The sequence below is a fragment of the Coregonus clupeaformis genome, chromosome 15 (assembly GCF_020615455.1).
Source record: "Coregonus clupeaformis isolate EN_2021a chromosome 15, ASM2061545v1, whole genome shotgun sequence".
NCBI lineage: Eukaryota > Metazoa > Chordata > Actinopteri > Salmoniformes > Salmonidae > Coregonus > Coregonus clupeaformis.
In genome coordinates, this window is record NC_059206.1 from 27,177,514 (window position 1) to 27,198,240 (window position 20,727).

Genomic DNA, 20,727 nt, shown 5'->3' on the forward strand with positions numbered 1-20,727 from the left:
TGAATCCCGTGCAAATCCTCCTCTGGAATAAGGCACACTCTTGGATAATTATGACATAACCAACGTCTCTAGTAATACTATAGCTGTCTCTCTCTCCCCCCTTCAAACTTTCATTGACAATCCATTTGATAGTCAACATTATTTTAGCGTTAGGCTATGCTATAATGCAGCCTAGACCTACTTTCTGATGTACTACAGCCAAGAAGATGAGTCTACGTTTTTAATACGTTTTTAGGAAAGGAGAAATGTGATTTGTGTGTATCTGAAGTGCGCTGGTGGCTTTGATTGATGGGTATTTTTAGGGTGTGTGTGTGTGTGTGTGTGTGAGTTCTCTAATTCTCTCTATGTCCATTTAGAAATGTTGTTATGGAAAATATTAATGTTGTTTCCAACTACCAATCAGCAACTGCCGTAAATCCGGCTGCATATTGAACGTTGAGATTGCCGAAAGGCCAGTCTCTTTGGCAATGACAAGGAGTGGCAGGGAGTGGAATATTAGCTAAAGAGACTGGTACCCAGGCTAACTCCAGTGTGCTCTAAACAGCTGCTATAAAGAGCTGGATTCATGACCTTGTTTTGTGGGGCACCACTACAGCTAACACCACTCCTGGGTCCTATTTGGGAGAAATATACAGAGGGGAAAAGGAGAGGAGCAACAACATTGTGTAAATGAAGTACTGTGTTGAGATATTGCTTCAAGGGACAAGGAGCATCTCTTAGGCCATGTCTGGTTTTATCCATGCAGGTTAACAGGCTTTTTTGCACCTTATGTGGAGCCTTTAAAAGGAGGTTGTGTTGGAGGGATGGTGCGGCAAGAAAGAGAGAGAGAGAGAAAGAGGAGAAAAGAGAGAGAGAGACTGCGTGTGTATCTGCACGTGTACTGTGTAGGTGTGTATGTATGTTTAGATTAGAGAGTTTAATAGTCACACGTACAGGGTTGCAGATGTATTACAGGGTACAGTGAAATTCTTGAGCTCTAAGCTCCAAAAATGCAGGACAACTGTGGCAATGATACATTTCCATTGGGGTGAGAGCGGGGGGGGAGCAGCGGGGGGGCAGCAGGAGGGAGAAAGGGGGAGCAGGTTGCTGACTAGTGGTGACTATTCAGCAGCCTGATGGTCTGGGAGTAGAAGCTATTGGCCAGTCTCACAGTTTTTGCCATGATGCTCCTATACTGCCCGCGTCTGAGTGATTGAAGCTGGGAGAACAGGCCATGGCTCGGGTGGCTGGGGTCCCTGATGATCTTCTTGGCCTTCCTGCGATACCTGGTATTGTAGGTGTCCGGGAGGGCAGGCAGTGTGCACCCAATGGGGCGTTCGGCTGAGTGTACCACCCTCTGTAGCGCGGTGGTGGAGTTGCTGTACCAGGCTGTGATGCAGTCCAACAGTATGCTCTCAGTGGTGTTCCTGTAGAACACTGTGACGGCCCTCAGGGACAGGCCAGATTTCTTCAGCATCCTGAGGTTGAAGAGTTGCTGTTGTGCCTTCTTCACTACGGTGTCCGTGTGGTTTGACCATTTCAGCTCCTCTGAGATGTGTACGCTGAGGAACGTGATGTTTTTGACCGTCTCCACGGCGGCCCTGTTGATGATGATGTGGGCATGCCCAGCCTGGTTCCTCCTGAAGTCAACAATCAGCTCCTTTGTTTTGCTGAAATTGAGGGAGGTTGTTTACCTGGCACCACGCTGTCAGAGTGCCTACCTCTTCCCTGTAGGCCGTCTTGTTGTTGTTGGTAATCAGGCCTCCTGCTGTTGTGTCGTCAGCAAAGTTGATGATGGAGTTGGAACTGTATGAGGCCACGCAGTCGTGACTATACAGGGAGTACAGGAGGGGACTGAGTACGAATCCTAGTGGGGCCCCTGTGTTGAGAATCAGTGTCGAGGAGGTAATGTTGTCTACCTTCACCACCTGGGGCCGGCCCGTCAGGAAGTCCAGGACCCAGTTGCATAGGGTGGAGTTCAGTCCCAGGGCCGTGAGCTTTGTGGTGAGCTTAGAGGGCACTATTGTATTGAAGGCTGAGCTGTAGTCAATGAACAGCATCCTCACATATGCATTCCTTTTGTCCAGGTGGTTAAGGGCAGTGTGCAGTTCAATGTCGATTGCATCGTCCGTGGATCTGTCAGGGGGGTAGGCGAATTGGAGAGGGTCAAGTGTGTCGGAGAGGGTGGAGGTGAGATGGTCTTTGACTAGCCTCTCGAAGCACTTCATGATGTGTGTCTGTGCCTGTGTGTGTTTGTGTGTGTGTGTTCCTGCATGCCTGCATACGTGTGTGTGTGTTTCCACATGCCTGCATACGTGTGTGTGATATGTGTAGTTACTCACTGCTCTGTGAGGTTGCTGATGTATTCCTCTGTAGAGTTGTCCTCCAGTAGGTCCATCAGTAGAGAGTAGGTCTGGTTGGAGGCCATGAACGCCTTGGTAGCTATAGACTCTATACGACCAGACATCTCTATGTGACTGACAGATAGAGAGAAAAACAGGTATTAGATATATGGGCCTGACTACCACACCTGGGTTCAAATAGTATTTGTTTTACTTCAGCGTGGTTGATCTTGTCTGCCACAATGGAACTGAATAGAACCAAAAATGCAAGCCCAAACCCCGCCCATCTGGCACTCCAGGCAGGTTTGATCAAACGCTTTCAATTATTTGACAAAAAACCAACAGGTCTACTGAGGAGACGTCAAGTGGATTCCAGGTATTGAGTCAATCTCTCCATTCCCTCTCACTAGACCTAATGCATTACTTCTGCATAATCAAGTTTTGTACTGTTATCATTGATAGAGGGTGTGTGTGGCAGGCCAGCCATTGTGCGACTGACAGATGGAACAGGCAGGGACTACATTAGGGGAGATGACCTTTGTGTGCCATAATTGGCCACTTAAAGTCTATTGAACTCAACATAATGGGACGGAAAGACTTACCTTTTCACACTGACTTACCTTTTCATAAGGACCTCTGATTGGTTCACCGCCGAGTTCCATCGGTTGGGCACCGGTGGCACCTCGAAAGGAATGACCTTTGGAACAGCAGAGGGATGAAATGAAAGAGTGCTGAGGTGGCAGGCTAGCAGACAAAAGAAAAGTGTCTGAGGACAAGGTGCTACACATGCTCTGTATGGGATGTGACGTCAGTTGATTTAAAACCTGAATCGTGACCATGCACAGTTATCAGCTAACCTTACATGACCACAGGACCAGTGTTCAACTCACAGAAAGTAGACCGACTCAGGACTCACTGTTCAATAAAGTAATTTCAGGAAGTCATACTGAAGGCTCCAACTACAGCACTACTACTCACTAATGTATACAGAGGCAATGTTTCCATTTACCCAGTGGCAAAGTTTTTTGTTGTAGTACTAGAACATAAATGTTGACTATTTAACAGCGTGAAATTCATTTTGAGAAAATGCTAATAAAATAGAGGAAATTGAATCACAGTATATGACACGCAAAGATGTTCTCTTCATATTTCAGAGCCGTTCTGCCTGTTAATGTGGAATTGCATTGCTCTGGCTCCAGGCTTGCACACACACACACATGCACAGGCACATGCACACACACACGCGCACACACACACACACCGCCAAAACAAGTGCTCTCATTTCCTCAAAACCACATAACATGGCAGCCATATTCATAATAGATTCCAAGCTGCCGCTAGCGAGCGTGGAGCGACGGGGAAAAGCTTGAGCTGTGGGTGCAGAACAAATCGTTCATTTCATTTGAGCATCAGTCAGAGAAACTGCGTGCTCTCTCTATCCCCTCTCTATTGTAGGATATGGCACTTCAGAGGGATAAATACTGTGCTTTAGCCATCACTGTGGATCAATACATTACACCTCTACTGAATAATCCTTCCCAGAATAAAAAATGCCAAAATACTTGAAATGGATAAATGACTATAGACCTCCGTCAGCATATATTGTGTGATCTCTACTGTATACTTGAATGTATGATAGTGCTTATTATAATAAGATAAACTATAGTTATGACTACTTCAAATGACATAGACTCAACAGCAGTCATGGATGTGTCAGAGACAGTGGCTGCATCCCAATAATATCTCCTTTCTACTGAAATGCGAACACGTTCACTACTTCCCACAAACATAAAAGCATTGGATTGGTGGAGGCATGGGCTAGTGGGAGTTTCCACCATATTTCTTATCCTAGTCATTTACTTTCAAATCAGTGAAGGGAAGTGAGCAAGTGCACACTTTGGGAGGAAGGAGAAATTTAAAACTTGTAGTGTATTTGAGGTTTCAAATACTTCTGAAGTTTTTAATTTCCACTTTGAAATTTCAGACATAATTTTCAACCCCTACAAAAATGTCCATTAATTATAATAATAATAATAATTCACATTTCCTGTTGCTGCAGGATTATTTTCCGGCTGTAGCAAACTGGCTCAAATTAAGATCCGACATCTGTAATTAGGACATAGCCAAAATGAGAGTAAATGTCCCACTGACCATGTTGTCTAGGTCCAGTGTTGCCTGCTTCAGCTGTGTCTGTGCACTTCTGACCACTGACGCAGAGTCAGCCAGGGTCCTGCACAATGTTCTCCGCCCTTCCTCCTTCCCCTCCTCCTCCTCCTCCTTCTCCCCCTCCTGCTCTTCCTCCATGCTGGCACTACAGTTCATAGCTGGGGTAACAGTGTGCAGCTGGGCTGAGAGAGTGTGTGTAGACGTCTCCAGGAGAGCAAACTGTTTAACCAAGGCTTCCTTTGCCTCTGCAGAGAAACAGAGAAACACTGATGTGATAGAAAAACACCCAGCATGGATCGTTAAATGGATCCTTTTGATTCCATTTCAACGTTATTGTTATTTAGGACACAAGTACTGCCAACCCCTTTATAGTAGGACTTTGTAGTGGGACTGTTGCATTTCATCATGGATTGCATGTGGTCAATTGTAAACTCTCAGTCTGAATTCACTGTTTGTGCTAAAAACGCTCTCCTTATGTCCAGGTGCCTTTGGTTATTGTTGTAGCTTTATTGTTAGGTTGTTTATTGCAGTGTGCCTTGCTGGTGTGGCCTTCTGGCTCTATCTGTGAGAAAGGGTGTTTACTGCACTGTTCCCTCCTCTGTGGGATGTTAAACTGCATTTGTGTGTGTGTGTCTGTCTCTCTCTGTGTATGTCTATGTGTGTGTGTGTGTGTGTGTGTGTGTGTGTGTCTATGTGTGTGTGTGTGTGTGTGTGTGTGTGTGTGTGTGTGTGTGTGTGTGCGTGCGTGCGTGCGTGTGTATGTATGTATGTATGTGTCTGTGTGTGCATGCATTTGTCTGTGTGTTTATACTGTTCTGCCTCAGTGCGTCAACACAGATTGCCCCTCCTAGCCTAGCGTTATTGGACCAAACAGAGCAGTGTAGCCTTTTTAGCAATGTAGTGGTGTCCCAGCGTGGCATGGGCAGCGGTCGGACAGGCATAATCCTGATTAGAGTTCTAATCATAATGAAGTAGAGGGATTAAAAATGTGCTAGCTGCATGTCTGTCATAGAAAACAGGGATTAAGATGGTCACACACAGTCCTGCCTGCCATGTTCTGTATTGTTGGGATTCAGCCCCCATTCGGTCTGTGTCAATGAGCCTGTAAGCCTTTTATGGTACTTTTGCCCCTCTGCTCATAAGATAATGAGAAAGTCAGCAAGTGTGGAGAGAAGATTGTAAGGCTGGTTGACTCCTGATTCATGCTGATTCTGTCTCTTTCCGTCCAATTATGTTGGGTTTTATCATATATTGTTGTGTTATATCTTTAACAATGTCAAGCTGAACAGAGTCAGCTGGGCACGGACAGTCATTCCGGGTGCAGCTCGGTGTCCACTGTTCTAGATATACTTAACAGTCTAGTATGGGATAGCATGATGGGATTGTTATCTACAGTGTGAGCTAGGCCATGTGTCAGGTATAATGGCCAAATAGGAGCACAGTGGTAAACAGCATTGGCAGTCAGATTTCTGCTGATATGTCCTGACTGGTTGAATGAAAAGGACAAACTGTCAGAATGTTTTCTGATTGGTCGTGTGGAATGAGTGGGTGGCTGATGATTGGTTACCTTGGATAGCCAGGAAGTCCTCCAGCGCATTGGGCAGGCTGTCCTCCCCCTGATGCCCACGCTCGTGATGCTGTCGCTCGTGAAGCTGTCGCACGTGATACTTGCGCACGTGATGCTGGTGCCCGTAGCTACTCCGGCAGTCGAAGCGTGCTAGTAGATTCTCCAAATCCTGCAACCGAGCCTTCAGCCTCCCTGCCTGTATAGGAAAACACCAGAACAGCAGACAATGGAGGATTTGTGGGAGAGATTGTCAATGATTAAAAAAATATAAACCCAGGCCTCTGTGATTAAAGCACATTACTGGCTGGGGAGCCAAACATTTTGAGAGTAGGCAATTAGCAGGCTCAACCTGTGTGTGTGTATGTGTGTGTGTGTGTGTGTGTGTGTGTGTGTGTGTGTGTGTGTGTGTGTGTGTGTGTGTGTGTGTGTGTGTGTGTGTGTGTGTGTGTGTGTGTGTGTGTCGCTGCTAAGCACTAGCAGGTGAGCAGGTTGGTGGAGATGGCATTTGTAATACCCCTCCTCCTTTACTCCCCTTGGTGTAAGTAAACTCTCCCACCTCCCCTTTAAAACCCTTTCATTTATTCACTGCAGCCCAACCGGAGGTAAAATCACAGTTATTATATTAGGCCAAGTACCACAATTAGGCTACTCACAATACAAGACAAAAGTGTATCTTGTGTTTTAAATTCCCCTTCCATGAACAAAGGAGCAAACAGCACAAGCAAGGAAAGGAAAGGATTTCTTCCTGTTTCTTTACTGTCGCTCTCCCTCTATCTCTCTTCACCCCCTTTTTTTCTCTGCTGTCTTTAGAAGGGATGAAGGTGTGCAGAGAGCCAGCGGTGAGACACAGAAAAAAAAAGATGAGAGAGAGAAAGAAATGAGATTGTAGAAAGAAATTAGAGAAAAAAACACAAAGTACTTTAGCAAGAACAAGTATACTGCACAGAAAGTACAAAACTCTGCTATTAGCTTTGCCTGCAGAGAGCAGCAGCTGTATAGAATTTGGAACATACTGTATGGGACATGTATTTGGTGCTAATCTCTGGAGACATGAGAAAGAAACTGGATCATTAAATCAACTGTCTGCATCCCAAATGGCACCCTGTTCCCTATATAGTGCAGTGCACTACTTTTGACCAGGGCCCATAGGGGCACTATATAGGGAATAGGGTGCCATTTGGGATGCACTCAGTATCTATTTCTGTAGCTGTTTCTGTATCAGTGACTTCCCATTGACTTCAGTTTGATTGATTATTTATCTTGGCTTTTGAAAGGGGCCAGATGGCCACCAGTTTTAGACTACAAACACATCCTTGGGTAGGAGTTTGAATAACTTACTAACTGTTGTTTTGGAGCAAATTGCATTATGCAATGGTGATGGGTCAATAACAGCAGCTATCACGTATGAAGATTTACCTCAATGACAGACCAGAAATAATCAGTTGGAGGGCCATTTTATTTTCCATAGCAAAATATATATATATACAGGACCTCGTATGTGTGAAATGTTTTTATGGGTTTCATAGTAAAGACAATTTAATTTAACTGTGTCAGTAAGCAAGGGGAGGGATTACAAGTACTCTCACGAGCAGCAGGTAGGAAAGACCTTTAACTACGATGGCTGCGCCCTAAAGCAACACACAGTGGAGTGGGTCAAGAGCTTCAAGTTCCTCTGTGTCCAAATCACTAAGGACTTAAAATGGTCCACACACACACGCACAGACGTGAAGAAGGCGTGACAGTGCCTCTTCCCCCACAGGAAGTTGAAAACGTTTAGCATAGGCCCTCAAATCCTCAAAAAGGTCTACAGCTGCACCATTGAGAGCATCTTGACTGTCTGCAACACCGCTTGGTATGATTTTATTTATTTATAGGGGACAATGCACATTAATCAACATCAATATTACAATAATGCAACATCCATGTAAATGTGCCGGGGTTAGCCAAAAGCTAATTTGCACCCGTAGTCCCAGGGCAGGTAAGGGCAATTACACAGCCACAACCCTGCACCTTAGAGGCTGCTGCCCTATATACATAGACATGGAATCACTGGTCACTTTAATAATAGAACACTAGTCACTATAATAATGTTTACATACTGCTTTACTTATCTCATATGTATATACTGTATTCTATTCTATTGTATTTTAGTCAATGTCACTCCAACATTGCTCATCCTAATATTTATTTCCATTCTTTTACTTTTAGATTTGTGTGTATTGTTGTGAATTGTTAGATACTACTGCACTGCTGGAGCTAGGAACACAAGCATTTCGCTAAATATGTGTATGAGACCAATAACATTTGATTTGAATTTGATTTGATTTGAACTGTTTGGTTTGTTATCAAAAATATTAAGTGTTTGTTTGTAGAGTGATTCAATTGGTTTCAGAATAGAAATGGCAACAGCACCACCCTCGATCGCATAGCGCACCCTTGTATTTATTTTTAAGTCTCTTTGCACCCTTACAGGACTTTACACACTCACGCACACTGTCATGCCAACACACACATAACATGCAGACACATTTATACTGACTCTACACACACGCACACACACTCACATACAATCTTAATTTACGCTGCTGCTACTCTGTTTATCATAAATCCTGATGGCTAGTCACCATACTCCTATACATACTGTATCTACCTCTATCACTCCAGTATCCCTGCACATTGTAAATATGGTATTGGAATTGACCCTGTATATAGCTTCTTACTTTCTCGTGTCATTGCACATTTGTATTTCTCGTGTGTTTTTGTTCTATCGTATTTTATTTTTAGTACTATATTGATATTGATTACTGCATAGTTGGGTTTAGAGCTTGCAAGAAAGGCTTTTCAATGTACTTGTGCACGTGACATCAAAACTTGAAACAAACCCAGCCTGAGTGCAAAAGAGAGATCCAGTTAGCACCTGCAGCTAGTGTGGGAGAAACGACCGGAAGGAGAACCGGTGTTCTCGGAGGGAGTTAGACTACTAAGCTTGAGTGGCAGGTTTGATGAGAGGCGGCCAGATGAACAGGGCGAGGTGATTTGAAAGCGTGCATTCAGAGTCGCAGATCCTATCACGGTTTTAATTTATTTCCAGTATTGATTGAGATATATTCCTGTATGATGATATGGCCTCCTAGTGGCTTAAAGCCTCATGTGTCGTATCTTAGTAGCACCCTCTAGTAGCTTATTTTTTTATATTTCACCTTTATTTAACCAGGTAAGCCAGTTGAGAACAAGTTCTCATTTACAACTGCGACCTGGCCAAGATAAAGCAAAGCAGTGCGATAAAAACAACAACACAGAGTTACATATGGGGTAAAACAAAACATAAAGTCAAAAATACCACAGAAAATATATATACAGTGTGTGCAAATGTAGCAAGTTATGGAGGTAAGGCAATAAATAGGCCATAGTGCAAAATAATTACAATTAGTATTAACACTGGAATGATAGACGTGCAAGAGATGATGTGCAAATAGAGATACTGGGGTGCAAATTAGCAAAATAAATAACAATATGGGGTTGAGGTAGTTGAGTGGGCTAACTTCAGATGGGCTGTGTACAGGTGCAGTGATCGGTAAGGTGCTCTGACAACTAATGCTTAAAGTTAGTGAGGGAGATAAGAGTCTCAGAGATTTTTGCAGTTCGTTCCAGTCATTGGCAGCAGAGAACTGGAAGGAATGGCGGCCAAAGGAGGTGTTGGCTTTGGGGATGACCAGTGAGATATACCTGCTGGAGCGCATACTACGGGTGGGTGTCGCTATGGTGACCAATGAGTTAAGATAAGGCGGAGATTTGCCTAGCAGTGATTTATAGATGGCCTGGAGCCAGTGGGTTTGGCGACGAATATGTAGTGAGGACCAGCCAACAAGAGCGTACAGGTCACAGTGGTGGGTAGTATATGGGGCTTTGGTGACAAAAGAATGGCACTGTGATAGACTACATCCAATTTGCTGAGTAGAGTGTTGGAGGCTATTTTGTAAATGACATTGCCGAAGTCAAGGATCGGTAGGATAGTCCGTTTTACGAAGGCATGTTTGGCAGCATGAGTGAAGGAGGCTTTGTTGCGAAATAGGAAGCCGATTCTAGATTTAACTTTGGATTGGAGATGCTTAATGTGAGTCTGGAAGGAGAGTTTACAGTCTAACCAGACACCTAGGTATTTGTAGTTGTCCACATATTCTAGGTCAGACCCGTCGAGAGTAGTGATTCTAGTCGGGTGGGCGGGTGCCAGCAGCGTTCGATTGAAGAGTGTGGTGATAATGTTTCCTAGCCTCATTGCAGTGGGCAGCTGGGAGGAGGTGCTCTTATTCTCCATGGACTTTACAGTGTCCCAAAACTTTTTGGAGTTAGTGCTACAGGATGCACATTTCTGTTTGAAAAAGTTAGCCTTTGCTTTCCTAAATGCTTGTGTATATTGGTTCCTAACTTCCCTGAAAAGTTGCATATCGCGGGGGCTATTCGATGCTAATGCAGTACGCCACAGGATGTTTTTGTGCTGGTCAAGGGCAGTCAAGTCTGAGGAGAACCAGGTGCTATATCTGTTCTTAGTTCTGCATTTTTTGAATGGGGCATGCTTATTTAAGATTGAGAGGAAAGCACTTTTAAAGAACAACCAGGCATCCTCTACTGACGGAATGAGATCGATATCCATCCAGGATACCTGGGCCAGGTCAATTAGGAAGGCCTGCTCGCTAAAGTGTTTTAGGGAGCATTTGACAGTGATGAGGGGTGGTCGTTTGACCGCGGACCCGTTATGGACGCAGGCAATAAGGCAGTGATCGCTGAGATCCTGGTTGAAGACAGCGGAGGTGTATTTAGAGGGTAAGTTAGTCAGGATGATATCTTTGAGGGTGCCCATGTTTACGGATTTAGGGTTGTACCTGGTAGGTTCCTTGATAATTTGTGTGAGATTGAGGGCATCTAGTTTGGATTGTAGGATGGCCGTGGTGTTAAGCATATACCAGTTTAGGTCACCAAGCAGTACAAACTCTGAGGATAGATGGGGGGCAATCAATTCACATATGGTGTCCAGGGCACAGCTGGGGGCTGAGGGGGGTCTGTAGCAAGCGGCAACAGTGAGAGACTTATTTCTGGAAAGGTGGATTTTTAGAAGTAGGAGCTCAAACTGTTTGGGCACAGACCTGGATAGTATGATAGAGCTCTGCAGGCTATCTCTACAGTAGATTGCAACTCCACACCCTTTGGCAGTTATATCTAGACGGAAAATGTTGTAGTTGGGGATGGAAATTGGTGGCCTTCCTGAGCCAGGATTCAGATACTGCTAGAACATCAGGGTTGGCGGAGTGTGCTAACGCAGTGAATAACTCAAACTTAGGAAGGAGGCTTCTGATGTTAACGTGGAGAAAACCAAGGCTTTTATGGTTACAGAAGTCAACAAATGATAGCTCCTGGGGAGTAGGAGTGATATTGGGGTCTGCAGGGCCTGGGTTAGCCTCTACATCACCAGAGGAACAGAGGAGGACTAGAATAAGGATACGGCTAAAGGCTTTAAGAACTGGTCTTCTAGTGCGTTGGGTACAGAGAATAAAGGGGGCAGATTTCCGGCCGTTGTAGAATAGATTCAGGGCATTATGTACAGACAAGGACAAGGGCTCCCGAGTGGCGCAGCGGTCTAAGGCACTGCATCTCAGTGCTTGAGGCTTCACTACAGACCCCCTGGATCGATTCCAGGCTGTATCACAACCGGCCGTGATTGGGAGTCCCATAGGGCGGCGCACAATTGGCCCAGCGTCGTCCGGGTTTGGCCGGTGTAGGTCGTCATTGTAAATAAGAATTTGTTCTTAACTGACTTGCCTAGTTAAAGAAAGAAAATAAAAAATAAATAAAAGGATATGGAAGGATATGAGTACAGTGGAGTTAAACCTAAGCGTTGGGTAACAATGAAAGAGATAGCATCACTGGAGGCACCGATTGAGCCGGTCTCGGCGTGTATGGGGGGTGGAACAAAGGAGCTATTTGAGGCAGTTTGAGAATGACTTGGGGTTCTATATTGAAATTGTATAATAAGAACTAACTGGAACAGCAATAGGCAAGGCATATTGACATGGGAGAGAGGCATAAAGCAATCACAGGTGTTATTAGAGAGAGCTAAGACAACAACTGGTAATGGCGATGAAAGCTTGGGCTGAGGCTAAACAGATAAACAGGACAGGGTACCGTGTAAAGGAACAGTCCAGCAGGCATCAGCTGTGCAGCTGAGTGATCATAAGGTCCAGTGAACAGCAATATGTGAGTCCGAGAGCAGTTCGAGTTGGTGCTACAGCACAGCGAGCAGGAAGCATGGCTGTTGTTTGCGTGTGCTAGCGGGCCGGGGCTAGCAGATGGATCTTCGTGGTCGTCACAACGGGAAGCCTGTTGAAACCACAGACGATTATGTCGGCAGACCAGTCGTGATGGATTGGCGGGGCTCCGTGTCAACTCTAGGAGGTCCCGTCCAGTTGACATAGAGGTAGATAGCCGGGAGATGTGCCTGACTCGAGGCTAGCTCAAGGCTGATTAGCCAACAACAACATCCATTTGGTTGCAGCTAGCTAGTTGTGATGATTCAGTGTTAAAGGTCCAGTGATTTAGTGTTTCCGGCAGAAAATCCGATATGTTCTGGGTCGATAATAATAGCCCAGGCTAGAGCTGGTTGGTAGGTAGTGCAGGCCACGGACAATGGTTAAAAACCGCTAACGGTGGCTAATAGCAAGTAGCTAGTTAGCTGGCTACTCCTGTCCAGTAGACAAAGAGGTAGATAGTCAGGATATGGGCCTGGCTCGAGGCTAGCTCAAGGCTACCTGGTGCTTGCTTCGGGGGCAGTGGTGATTAGCCTACAGCAACATCCATTCAGTTGCGGCTAGCTAGTTGCGATCCGGTGTTAGGGTCCAGTGATTCAGTTATTCCGGCAGAAAATCAGATGTTCTGGGTGAAAACCGCTAACGGTGGCTAATAGCAAGTAGCTTGTTAGCTGGCTAGCTAGTTTCAACTGGAGATTCTAGATAAGGTGAGTAAATAATAGAATCCGTTCCACATTGAGTGAGGCGGGTTGCAGGAAAGTATATTTCGTAGAAGGATGAAAAGTGTGATAGGGAAATATGTACGAAAAATACAAAACAATACAAAAAACTATTTACACGGACACACAACAAAGAACACGACCGCACTGCTACGCCATCTTGAAAAAACAAAATAAAAGCCTCATGTCGTATCTTAGTAGCACCCTCTAGTAGCTCATAGCCTCGTGTCGTATCTTAGTAGCACCCTCTAGTAGCTTATAGCCTCATGTGTCTTATCCTAGTTCTGTGAAACCAAAACATTATGTGCTGAGCCCAGCCCTTACCTTACTTCTTATTTTTGCTAATAAATACTAATGATTTGGCAATTCAGTGTTTGTGACTATTTACCCATGCAACATAACTGTAACAATTTACTAACTTTTAATGTGGCATGAACACAACCAGTCATGATTGTTTCATCTGATTGTCGCAGAAAGCATCCGAGCGAGCAAAACAGAACCCCTCTGTCTTACTATACATGTATCTGATGCTGTCTGGCCAAAAAGAGTGTGGCAGACAGACAGACAGAGAGAGAGACAGACAGACAGGAGCAACACAGTCAAGCACACACTCTTACCTGCTCCTTGACTAGCCCATAGCAGACGGGGCACTCCTCACACTGGTGTGTGGCTCTGTTGTGGAAGTAGCTGAGCTCACATTGGTCACACTTGTACCCCACGAAGCCCTGGCGGCAGGGACAGGTGCCATTGGTGTGGCACTGCATGGAGCTAGAACCCATGGGGTCGCAGTTACAGGCTGAGAGGGACAGGTGGAGGCAGGGGTGGAGAGACGGACAGGGGAAAGGGGAGAGTGGGGATAGGAGACAGGGAAAGGGGGTACAGGGGGATAGGGGGTATGGAGACAGGGGAAAGGGGTTAGTGGGGACAGGAGACATGGGAAAGGGAGAAGTGGGGACAGGAGACAAGGGAAAGGGAGAAGTGGGGACAGGAGACAGGGGACGGGAGAAGTGGGGACAGGAGACATGGGAAAGGGAGAAGTGGGGACAGGAGACAGGGGAAAGGGAGAAGTGGGGACAGGAGACAGGGGAAAGGGAGAAGTGGGGACAGGAGACAGGGGAAAGGGAGAAGTGGGGACAGGAGACATGGGAAAGGGAGAAGTGGGGACAGGAGACAGGAGACAGGAGACAGGGGAAAGGGAGATGTGGGGACAGGAGACAGGGGACAGGGGAAAGGGGGTATGAATGGCATAGAGAGAAATGGATTTTAGTTGTTGTTGAAGAATTAGACATTGCATGTTCACGTGTTGCATTTCTAACTTCTTATTGTTATCAGAATTGTTTTAGCACATATTTTGATCTGTCTTAGTGTTTGACACACAAGGACTTCTAGCCCCAATCACAGTATAGGCTACTGTAGCTACCTCTGCAGCCCCGTGAGGAGAAACCAAAGAAGCCCATACGACAAGTGCTGCACAGCCGCCCCTCCACTCCCAGCCGACACACACACTGGCCTGTGATTTGGTGGCAAGCCGTGGAAGATGAACCAATAGGGTTACAGTTGCACCTAAGAAACAGACGATGTAGAAAGTGATTCACATAACACTTACTAATGAAAAGAAACAGAACCACTGTATTTCTAAGTATGGAGTCAGAACCATAGAAATATAATAATTACTATTCTAATTAATAATAATTACTTATTCTATTTCTATGATCAGAACCCATTCTAGAGTCAGAATGCATGACAATAGAACCATATAGAAGATTCCAGAATCCCTTGAGGATTCCCTGTACCTCTCACAGCCTACTCCAGGCTGCAGGTTGAAGAAGCCCACCTCACACTGACCACAGTCTCGCCTGGTCACATGACTAAGGCACAGACAACTTCCTGTCTGGGGGTCACAGTCCTCCAACGACCCAGAAGTCCCTGCAGAACTGCAGCCGCAGGCTGCGAGAAGACACAACCACACGTCAACGTCATGTCAAACACACAAAAAACACACATAAACCACATAGCCTCACATCAAATACTGTATCAAAAAGTATGGTAACCTAAACACGCAAACGCATTATCAAAACAGAACACAAATCCAACAAAGTATTCAAAAAGGTACACACGTCGTATACATCATCCAAACAGTACACAAAACACAGTTTTCTTCCATCAATGTTGTGGCAATTGTATATTTCCTGCATTCTGTCCATTCACTATCTGCTATTCATTCACTCAATCTTCTATTCATTCACTCTATCTGCCGAAGTTTATCATTTACACAGGGTTAAAGTAAAACCCTCTATCTCTCTGTAGGGCGTGTCCTGTCTGCCCTGCATGCCTGGCTCTGTGTGATATGGGACAGTGCAGAGACAGAGGAGACCATCTACTGCACATGTACAGTCGTGGTCAAAAGTTTTGAGAATGACACAAGTATTGGTCTTCACAAAGTTCGCTGCTTCAATGTTATGAGATATTTTTGTCAGATGTTACTATGGTATGCTGAAGTATAATTACAAGCATTCCATAAGTGTCAAAGGCTTTTATTGACAATTACATTAAGTTTATGCAAAGAGTCAATATTTGCAGTGTTGACCCTTCTTTTTCAAGACCTCTGCAATCCGCCCTGGCATGCTGTCAATTAACTTCTCAGCCACATCCTGACTGATGGCAGCCCATTCCTTGCATAATCAATGCTTGGACTTTTTGTGGGTTTTTGTTAGTCCACCCGCCTCTTGAGGATCGACCACAAGTTCTCAATGGGATTAAGGTCTGGGGAGTTTCCTGGCCATGGACCCAAAATGTCGATGTTTTGTTCCCCGAGCCATTTAGTTATCACTTTTGCCTTATGGCAAGGTGCTCCATCATGCTGGAAAAGGCATTGGTCGTCACCAATATGTTCTTGGATGGTTGGGAGAAGTTGCTCTCTGAGGATGTGTTGGTACCATTCTTTATTCATGGCTGTGTTCTTAGGCAAAATTGTGAGTGAGCCCACTCCCTTGGCTGAGAAGCAACCCCACACATGAATGGTCTCAGGATGCTTTACTGTTGGCATGACACAGGACTGATGGTATCACTCACCTTGTCTTCTCCGGACAAGGTGTTTTCCGGATGCCCCAAACAATCGGAAAGGGGATTCATCAGAGAAAATGACTTTAACCCAGTCCTCAGCAGTCCAATCCCTGTACCTTTTGCAGAATATCAGCCTGTCCCTGATGTTTTTCCTGGAGAGAAGTGGCTTCTTTGCTGCCCTTCTTGACACCAGGCCATCCTCCAAAAGTCTTCGCCTCACTGTGCGTGCAGATGCACTCACACCTACCTGCTGCCATTCCTAAGCAAGCGCTGCACTGGTGGTTCCCCGATCCCGCAGCTGAATTAACTTTAGGAGACGGTCCTGGCGCTTGCTGGACTTTCTTGGGCGCCCTGGCGCCTTCTTCACAACAATTGAACCTCTCTCCTTTAAGTTCTTGATGATCCGATAAATGGTTGATTTAGGTGCAATCTTACTAGCAGCAATATCCTTGCCTGTGAAGCCCTTTTTGTGCAAAGTAATGATGACGGCACGTGTTTCCTTGCAGGTAACCATGGTTAACAGAGGAAGAACAATTTTCAAGCACCACCCTCCTTTTAAAGCTATTCTAACTCAATCAGCATGACAGAGTGGTCTCCAGCCTTGTCCTCGTCAACACTCTCACCTGTGTTAACGAGAGAATCACTGACATGATGGCAGCTGGTCCTTTTGTGGCAGGGCTGAAATGCAGTGGAAATGTTTTTGGGGGATTAAGTTCATTTTCATGGAAAGAGGAACTTTGCAATTAATTGCAATTCATCTGATCACTCTTCATGACATTCTGGAGTATATGCAAATTGCCATCATCAAAACTGAGGCAGCAGACTTTGTGAAAATTAGTATTTGTGTCATTCTCAAAACTTTGACCACGAATGTACATAGTACTTCAATCAATCACTTAACCAAACCTACATGAATATATTGCCTCAATCAATTACCCCAACTACCTCGTACCCTAGTACACTGACTCGGTACCAGTACTCCTTGTATATAGCCTGTATATAGCCTCGTTATTGTTATTTTAATGTGTTACTATTTTATTTTTATCTATTTGCAAATGTTCTTACTTTTTAACTGCATCGTTGGGAAAGGGCTCTTAAGTAAGCATTTCACGGTAAAGTCTACACTTGTTGTAATTGGCGCATGTGACAAATACAATTTTATTTTATTTTATTTGAATGACTGAACAGCGCAGACAGAGGTTGAGTCCCAACTGGCACACTGCACAAAAAAATATATGTTTTATTGTCACATGGACCGGATAGGTGAAGTAAAATGTGTTGTTTTACAGGGTCAGCCATGTTAGCACTGCGGCCCTGGAGGAAATTAGGGTTAAGTGACTTGCTCAAGGCCAATTGACAGGTTGGATCTTGTCAGCTCGGGTATTCAAACCAGCGACCTTTCAGTTACTGGCCCAACACTCTAACCGCTAGGTTACCTGCCGCCCTAAAGGCTCTATGGGCCCAGGTCAAAGGTAGTGCACTATATATGGAATAGGGTGCCATTTGGAATGCAGACATACAGTAGATGACAGAGGGAGAGGGTCACGAGTCTCCCTGACTCTTACTCTACTGTCTCCTTCCACACACACACACACACACACACACACACACACACACACACACACACACACACACACACACACACACACACACACACACACACACACACACACACACACACACACACACACACACACACACACACACACACACACACAGGGAAATATGGCTGCCCCACAGATACTGTAGGTAGGGGTGAAAGCAGATAGTCCGGGAAGCCATTTGATTAGCTGTTCAGCAGTCTTGTGGATTTGGGATAGAAGCTGTTCAGGAGCCTTTTGGTCCCAGACTTGGCACTCCGGTAACACTTGCCGTGCGGTAGCAGAGAGAACAGACTGTGACTTGGGTGACTGGAATCTTTTCAGCCTCCTGAGGGAGAAGAAGCGTTGTCGTGCCCTCTTCACGACTGTGTTGGTTCCTGGGGTTGTAGATGGAACATCTATGTTGCTATAGGCTAATGGGGGACACAGACATCTCAGAACATCTCTGTTGCTATAGGCTACTGGGGGACACATACTTCTCAGAACATCTCTGTTGCTATAGGCCACTGGGGGACACAGACATCTCATAACATCTCTGTTGCTATAGGCTACTGGGGGACACAGACATCTCAGAACATCTCTGTTGCTATAGGTTACTGGGGGTCAGAGACATCTCAGAATATCTCTCTCGCTCTCGCTCTCGCTCTCGCTCTCTCTCTCCATTTGTATATGTCCCTTCTCTTCCTCTTTCTCCCTGTACCTCTGTGTCTCTATTTCTCTCTCTCACTCTGTACCTCTCTCTTTCTTTCTCTATGTCTCGCTCTCATAACCCTACAGTATCCTAATCCTCTAAGGCTCTTCATGTTTATCAGGAGAAAAACTTGCTGATAAGAAAATGTACTCTTTCTACTGACAAAATACTGTAGTTGGAAGGTCAACTCATCAGGGCAGACTGCTCTCTGCATCTTTCCCAGAACCCCTTATAACTGACACCATTACCTTATACAGATGAATTAAGATACGGTATCTGTAGGTCTATGACTTCTATTCACTCTGAGAGAGAGAGAGCCTGTAAAACTAAATGTTCTCCACTTTACAACCACTCCAATGCCACTTCAGTCCCTGTGGAGTTCATAATGGCACTTTTAACCACCTAACTGTAAGGAAGAATATTTTATTCGACCTGAAATCTTTTGGTCAACCTGAAATCTTTTGGACATCAAAGCAACACATGTGATAGGTGATATATACAAAACCATGCAGAAAGACTATCCAACTGATAATCTCTTAGAAAAAAATATAAACTCTTGGAATCAAGAATGACAAATAACTGATTATAGGCACAAGATGGAGGGAGTGTTGTAACGAAATTACAGTTAACGAAAATGTATGCTTAATCCAGTATAAACTAATGTATAGAATGTATTATGCAAGAGACTAAATTCACATGTTCTAAACCACAATGGCAGAGTCATGTTTTACAGTGCCTTGCAAAAGTATTCATCCCCCTTGGCGTTTTTCCTATTTTGTTGCATTAGAACCTGTAATTTAAATGGATTTTTATTTGGAGTTCATGTAATGGACATACACAAAATAGTCCAAGTGGTGAAGTGAAATGAAAAAAATAATTTTTTTCAACAAATTATTCAAAATAAATAACGGAAAAGTGGTGCGTGCATATGTATTCACCCCCTTTGCTATGAAGACCCTAAATAAGATCTGGTGCAACCAATTACCTTCAGAAGTCACATTATTAGTTAAATAAAGGCCTCCTGAGTGGCACAGTGGTCTAAGGCACTGCATCGCAGTGCTAGCTGTGCCACTAGAGATCCTGGTTCGAATCCAGGCTCTGTCGTAGCCGGCCGCGACCGGGAGACCCATGGGGCGGTGCACAATTGGCCCAGCGTCGTCCAGGGTAGGGGAGGGAATGGCCGGCAGGGATGTAGCTCAGTTGGTAGAGCATGGCGTTTGCAACGGCAGGGTTGTGGGTTCGATTCCCACGAGGGGTATGACAAAAATAAATAATGTATGCACTCACTAACTGTAAGTCGCTCTGGATAAGAGCGTCTGCTAAATGACTAAAATGTAAATGTAATAAAGTCCACCCGTGTGCAGTCTAAGTGTCACATGATCTGTCACATGATTTCAGTATATATACACCTGTTCTGAAAGGACCCAGAGTCTGCAACACCACCAAACAAGCGGCACCACGAAGACCAAGGAGCTCTCCAAACAGGTCAGGGACAATGTTGTGGAGAAGTACAGATCAGGGTTGGGTTATAAAAAAATATCAGAAACATTCAATATCCCACGGAGCACCATTAAATCCATTATTTAAAAATGGAAAGAATATGGCACCACAACAAACCTGCCAAGAGGGGGCTGCCCACCAAAACTCACAGACCAGGCAAGGAGGGCATTAATCAGAGATGGAACAAAGAGACCAAAGATAACCCTGAAGGAGCTGCAATGCTCCACAGCGGAGATTGTCCATATGACCACTTTATGACCACCATGTGAAAAAAGCCATTGTTTAAAGAAGAAAATAAGGCATGTGGGAGACTCCCCAAACATATGGAAGAAGGTACTCTGGTCAGATGAGACTAAAATTGAGCCTTTTGGCCATCAAGGAAAACGCTATGTCTGGCGCAAACCCAACACCTCTCATCACCCCGAGAACACCATCCCCACAGTGAAGCATGGTGGTGGCAGCATCATGCTGTGGGGATGTTTTTCATTGGCAGGGACTGGGAAGCTGGTCAGAATTGAAGGAATGATGGATGATGCTAAATACAGGGAAATTCTTCAAGGAAACCTGTTTCAGTCTTGATTTGAGACTGGGATGGAGGTTCACCTTCCAGCAGGACAATGACCCTAAGCATACTGCTAAAGCAACACTCGAGTGGTTTAAGGGGTAACATTTTAATGTCTTGGAATGGCCTAGTCAAAGCCCAGACCTCAATCCAATTGAGAATATGTGGTATGACTTAAAGATTGCTGTACACCAGCGGAACCCATCCAACTTGAAGGAGCTGGAGCAGTTTTGCCTTG

At 45.0% G+C, this 20,727-nt stretch overlaps 1 protein-coding gene across 1 annotated transcript in view; it reads right to left on the reverse strand.

Moving 5' to 3' along the window:
• Nucleotides 1-20,727, reverse strand: part of LOC121582702 (laminin subunit gamma-3) — a 214,987-nt gene that overhangs the window by 21,029 nt on the left and 173,231 nt on the right. Inside the window, exons 15-21 of the mRNA XM_041898719.2 lie at nt 14,866-15,019; nt 14,493-14,635; nt 13,690-13,868; nt 6,055-6,250; nt 4,473-4,732; nt 2,942-3,018; nt 2,322-2,456 (exon numbers count right to left, since the gene is read on the reverse strand). Coding sequence (XP_041754653.2) covers nt 2,322-2,456; nt 2,942-3,018; nt 4,473-4,732; nt 6,055-6,250; nt 13,690-13,868; nt 14,493-14,635; nt 14,866-15,019 — 1,144 coding nt within the window. The remainder of the gene's footprint in view (nt 1-2,321; nt 2,457-2,941; nt 3,019-4,472; nt 4,733-6,054; nt 6,251-13,689; nt 13,869-14,492; nt 14,636-14,865; nt 15,020-20,727) is intronic.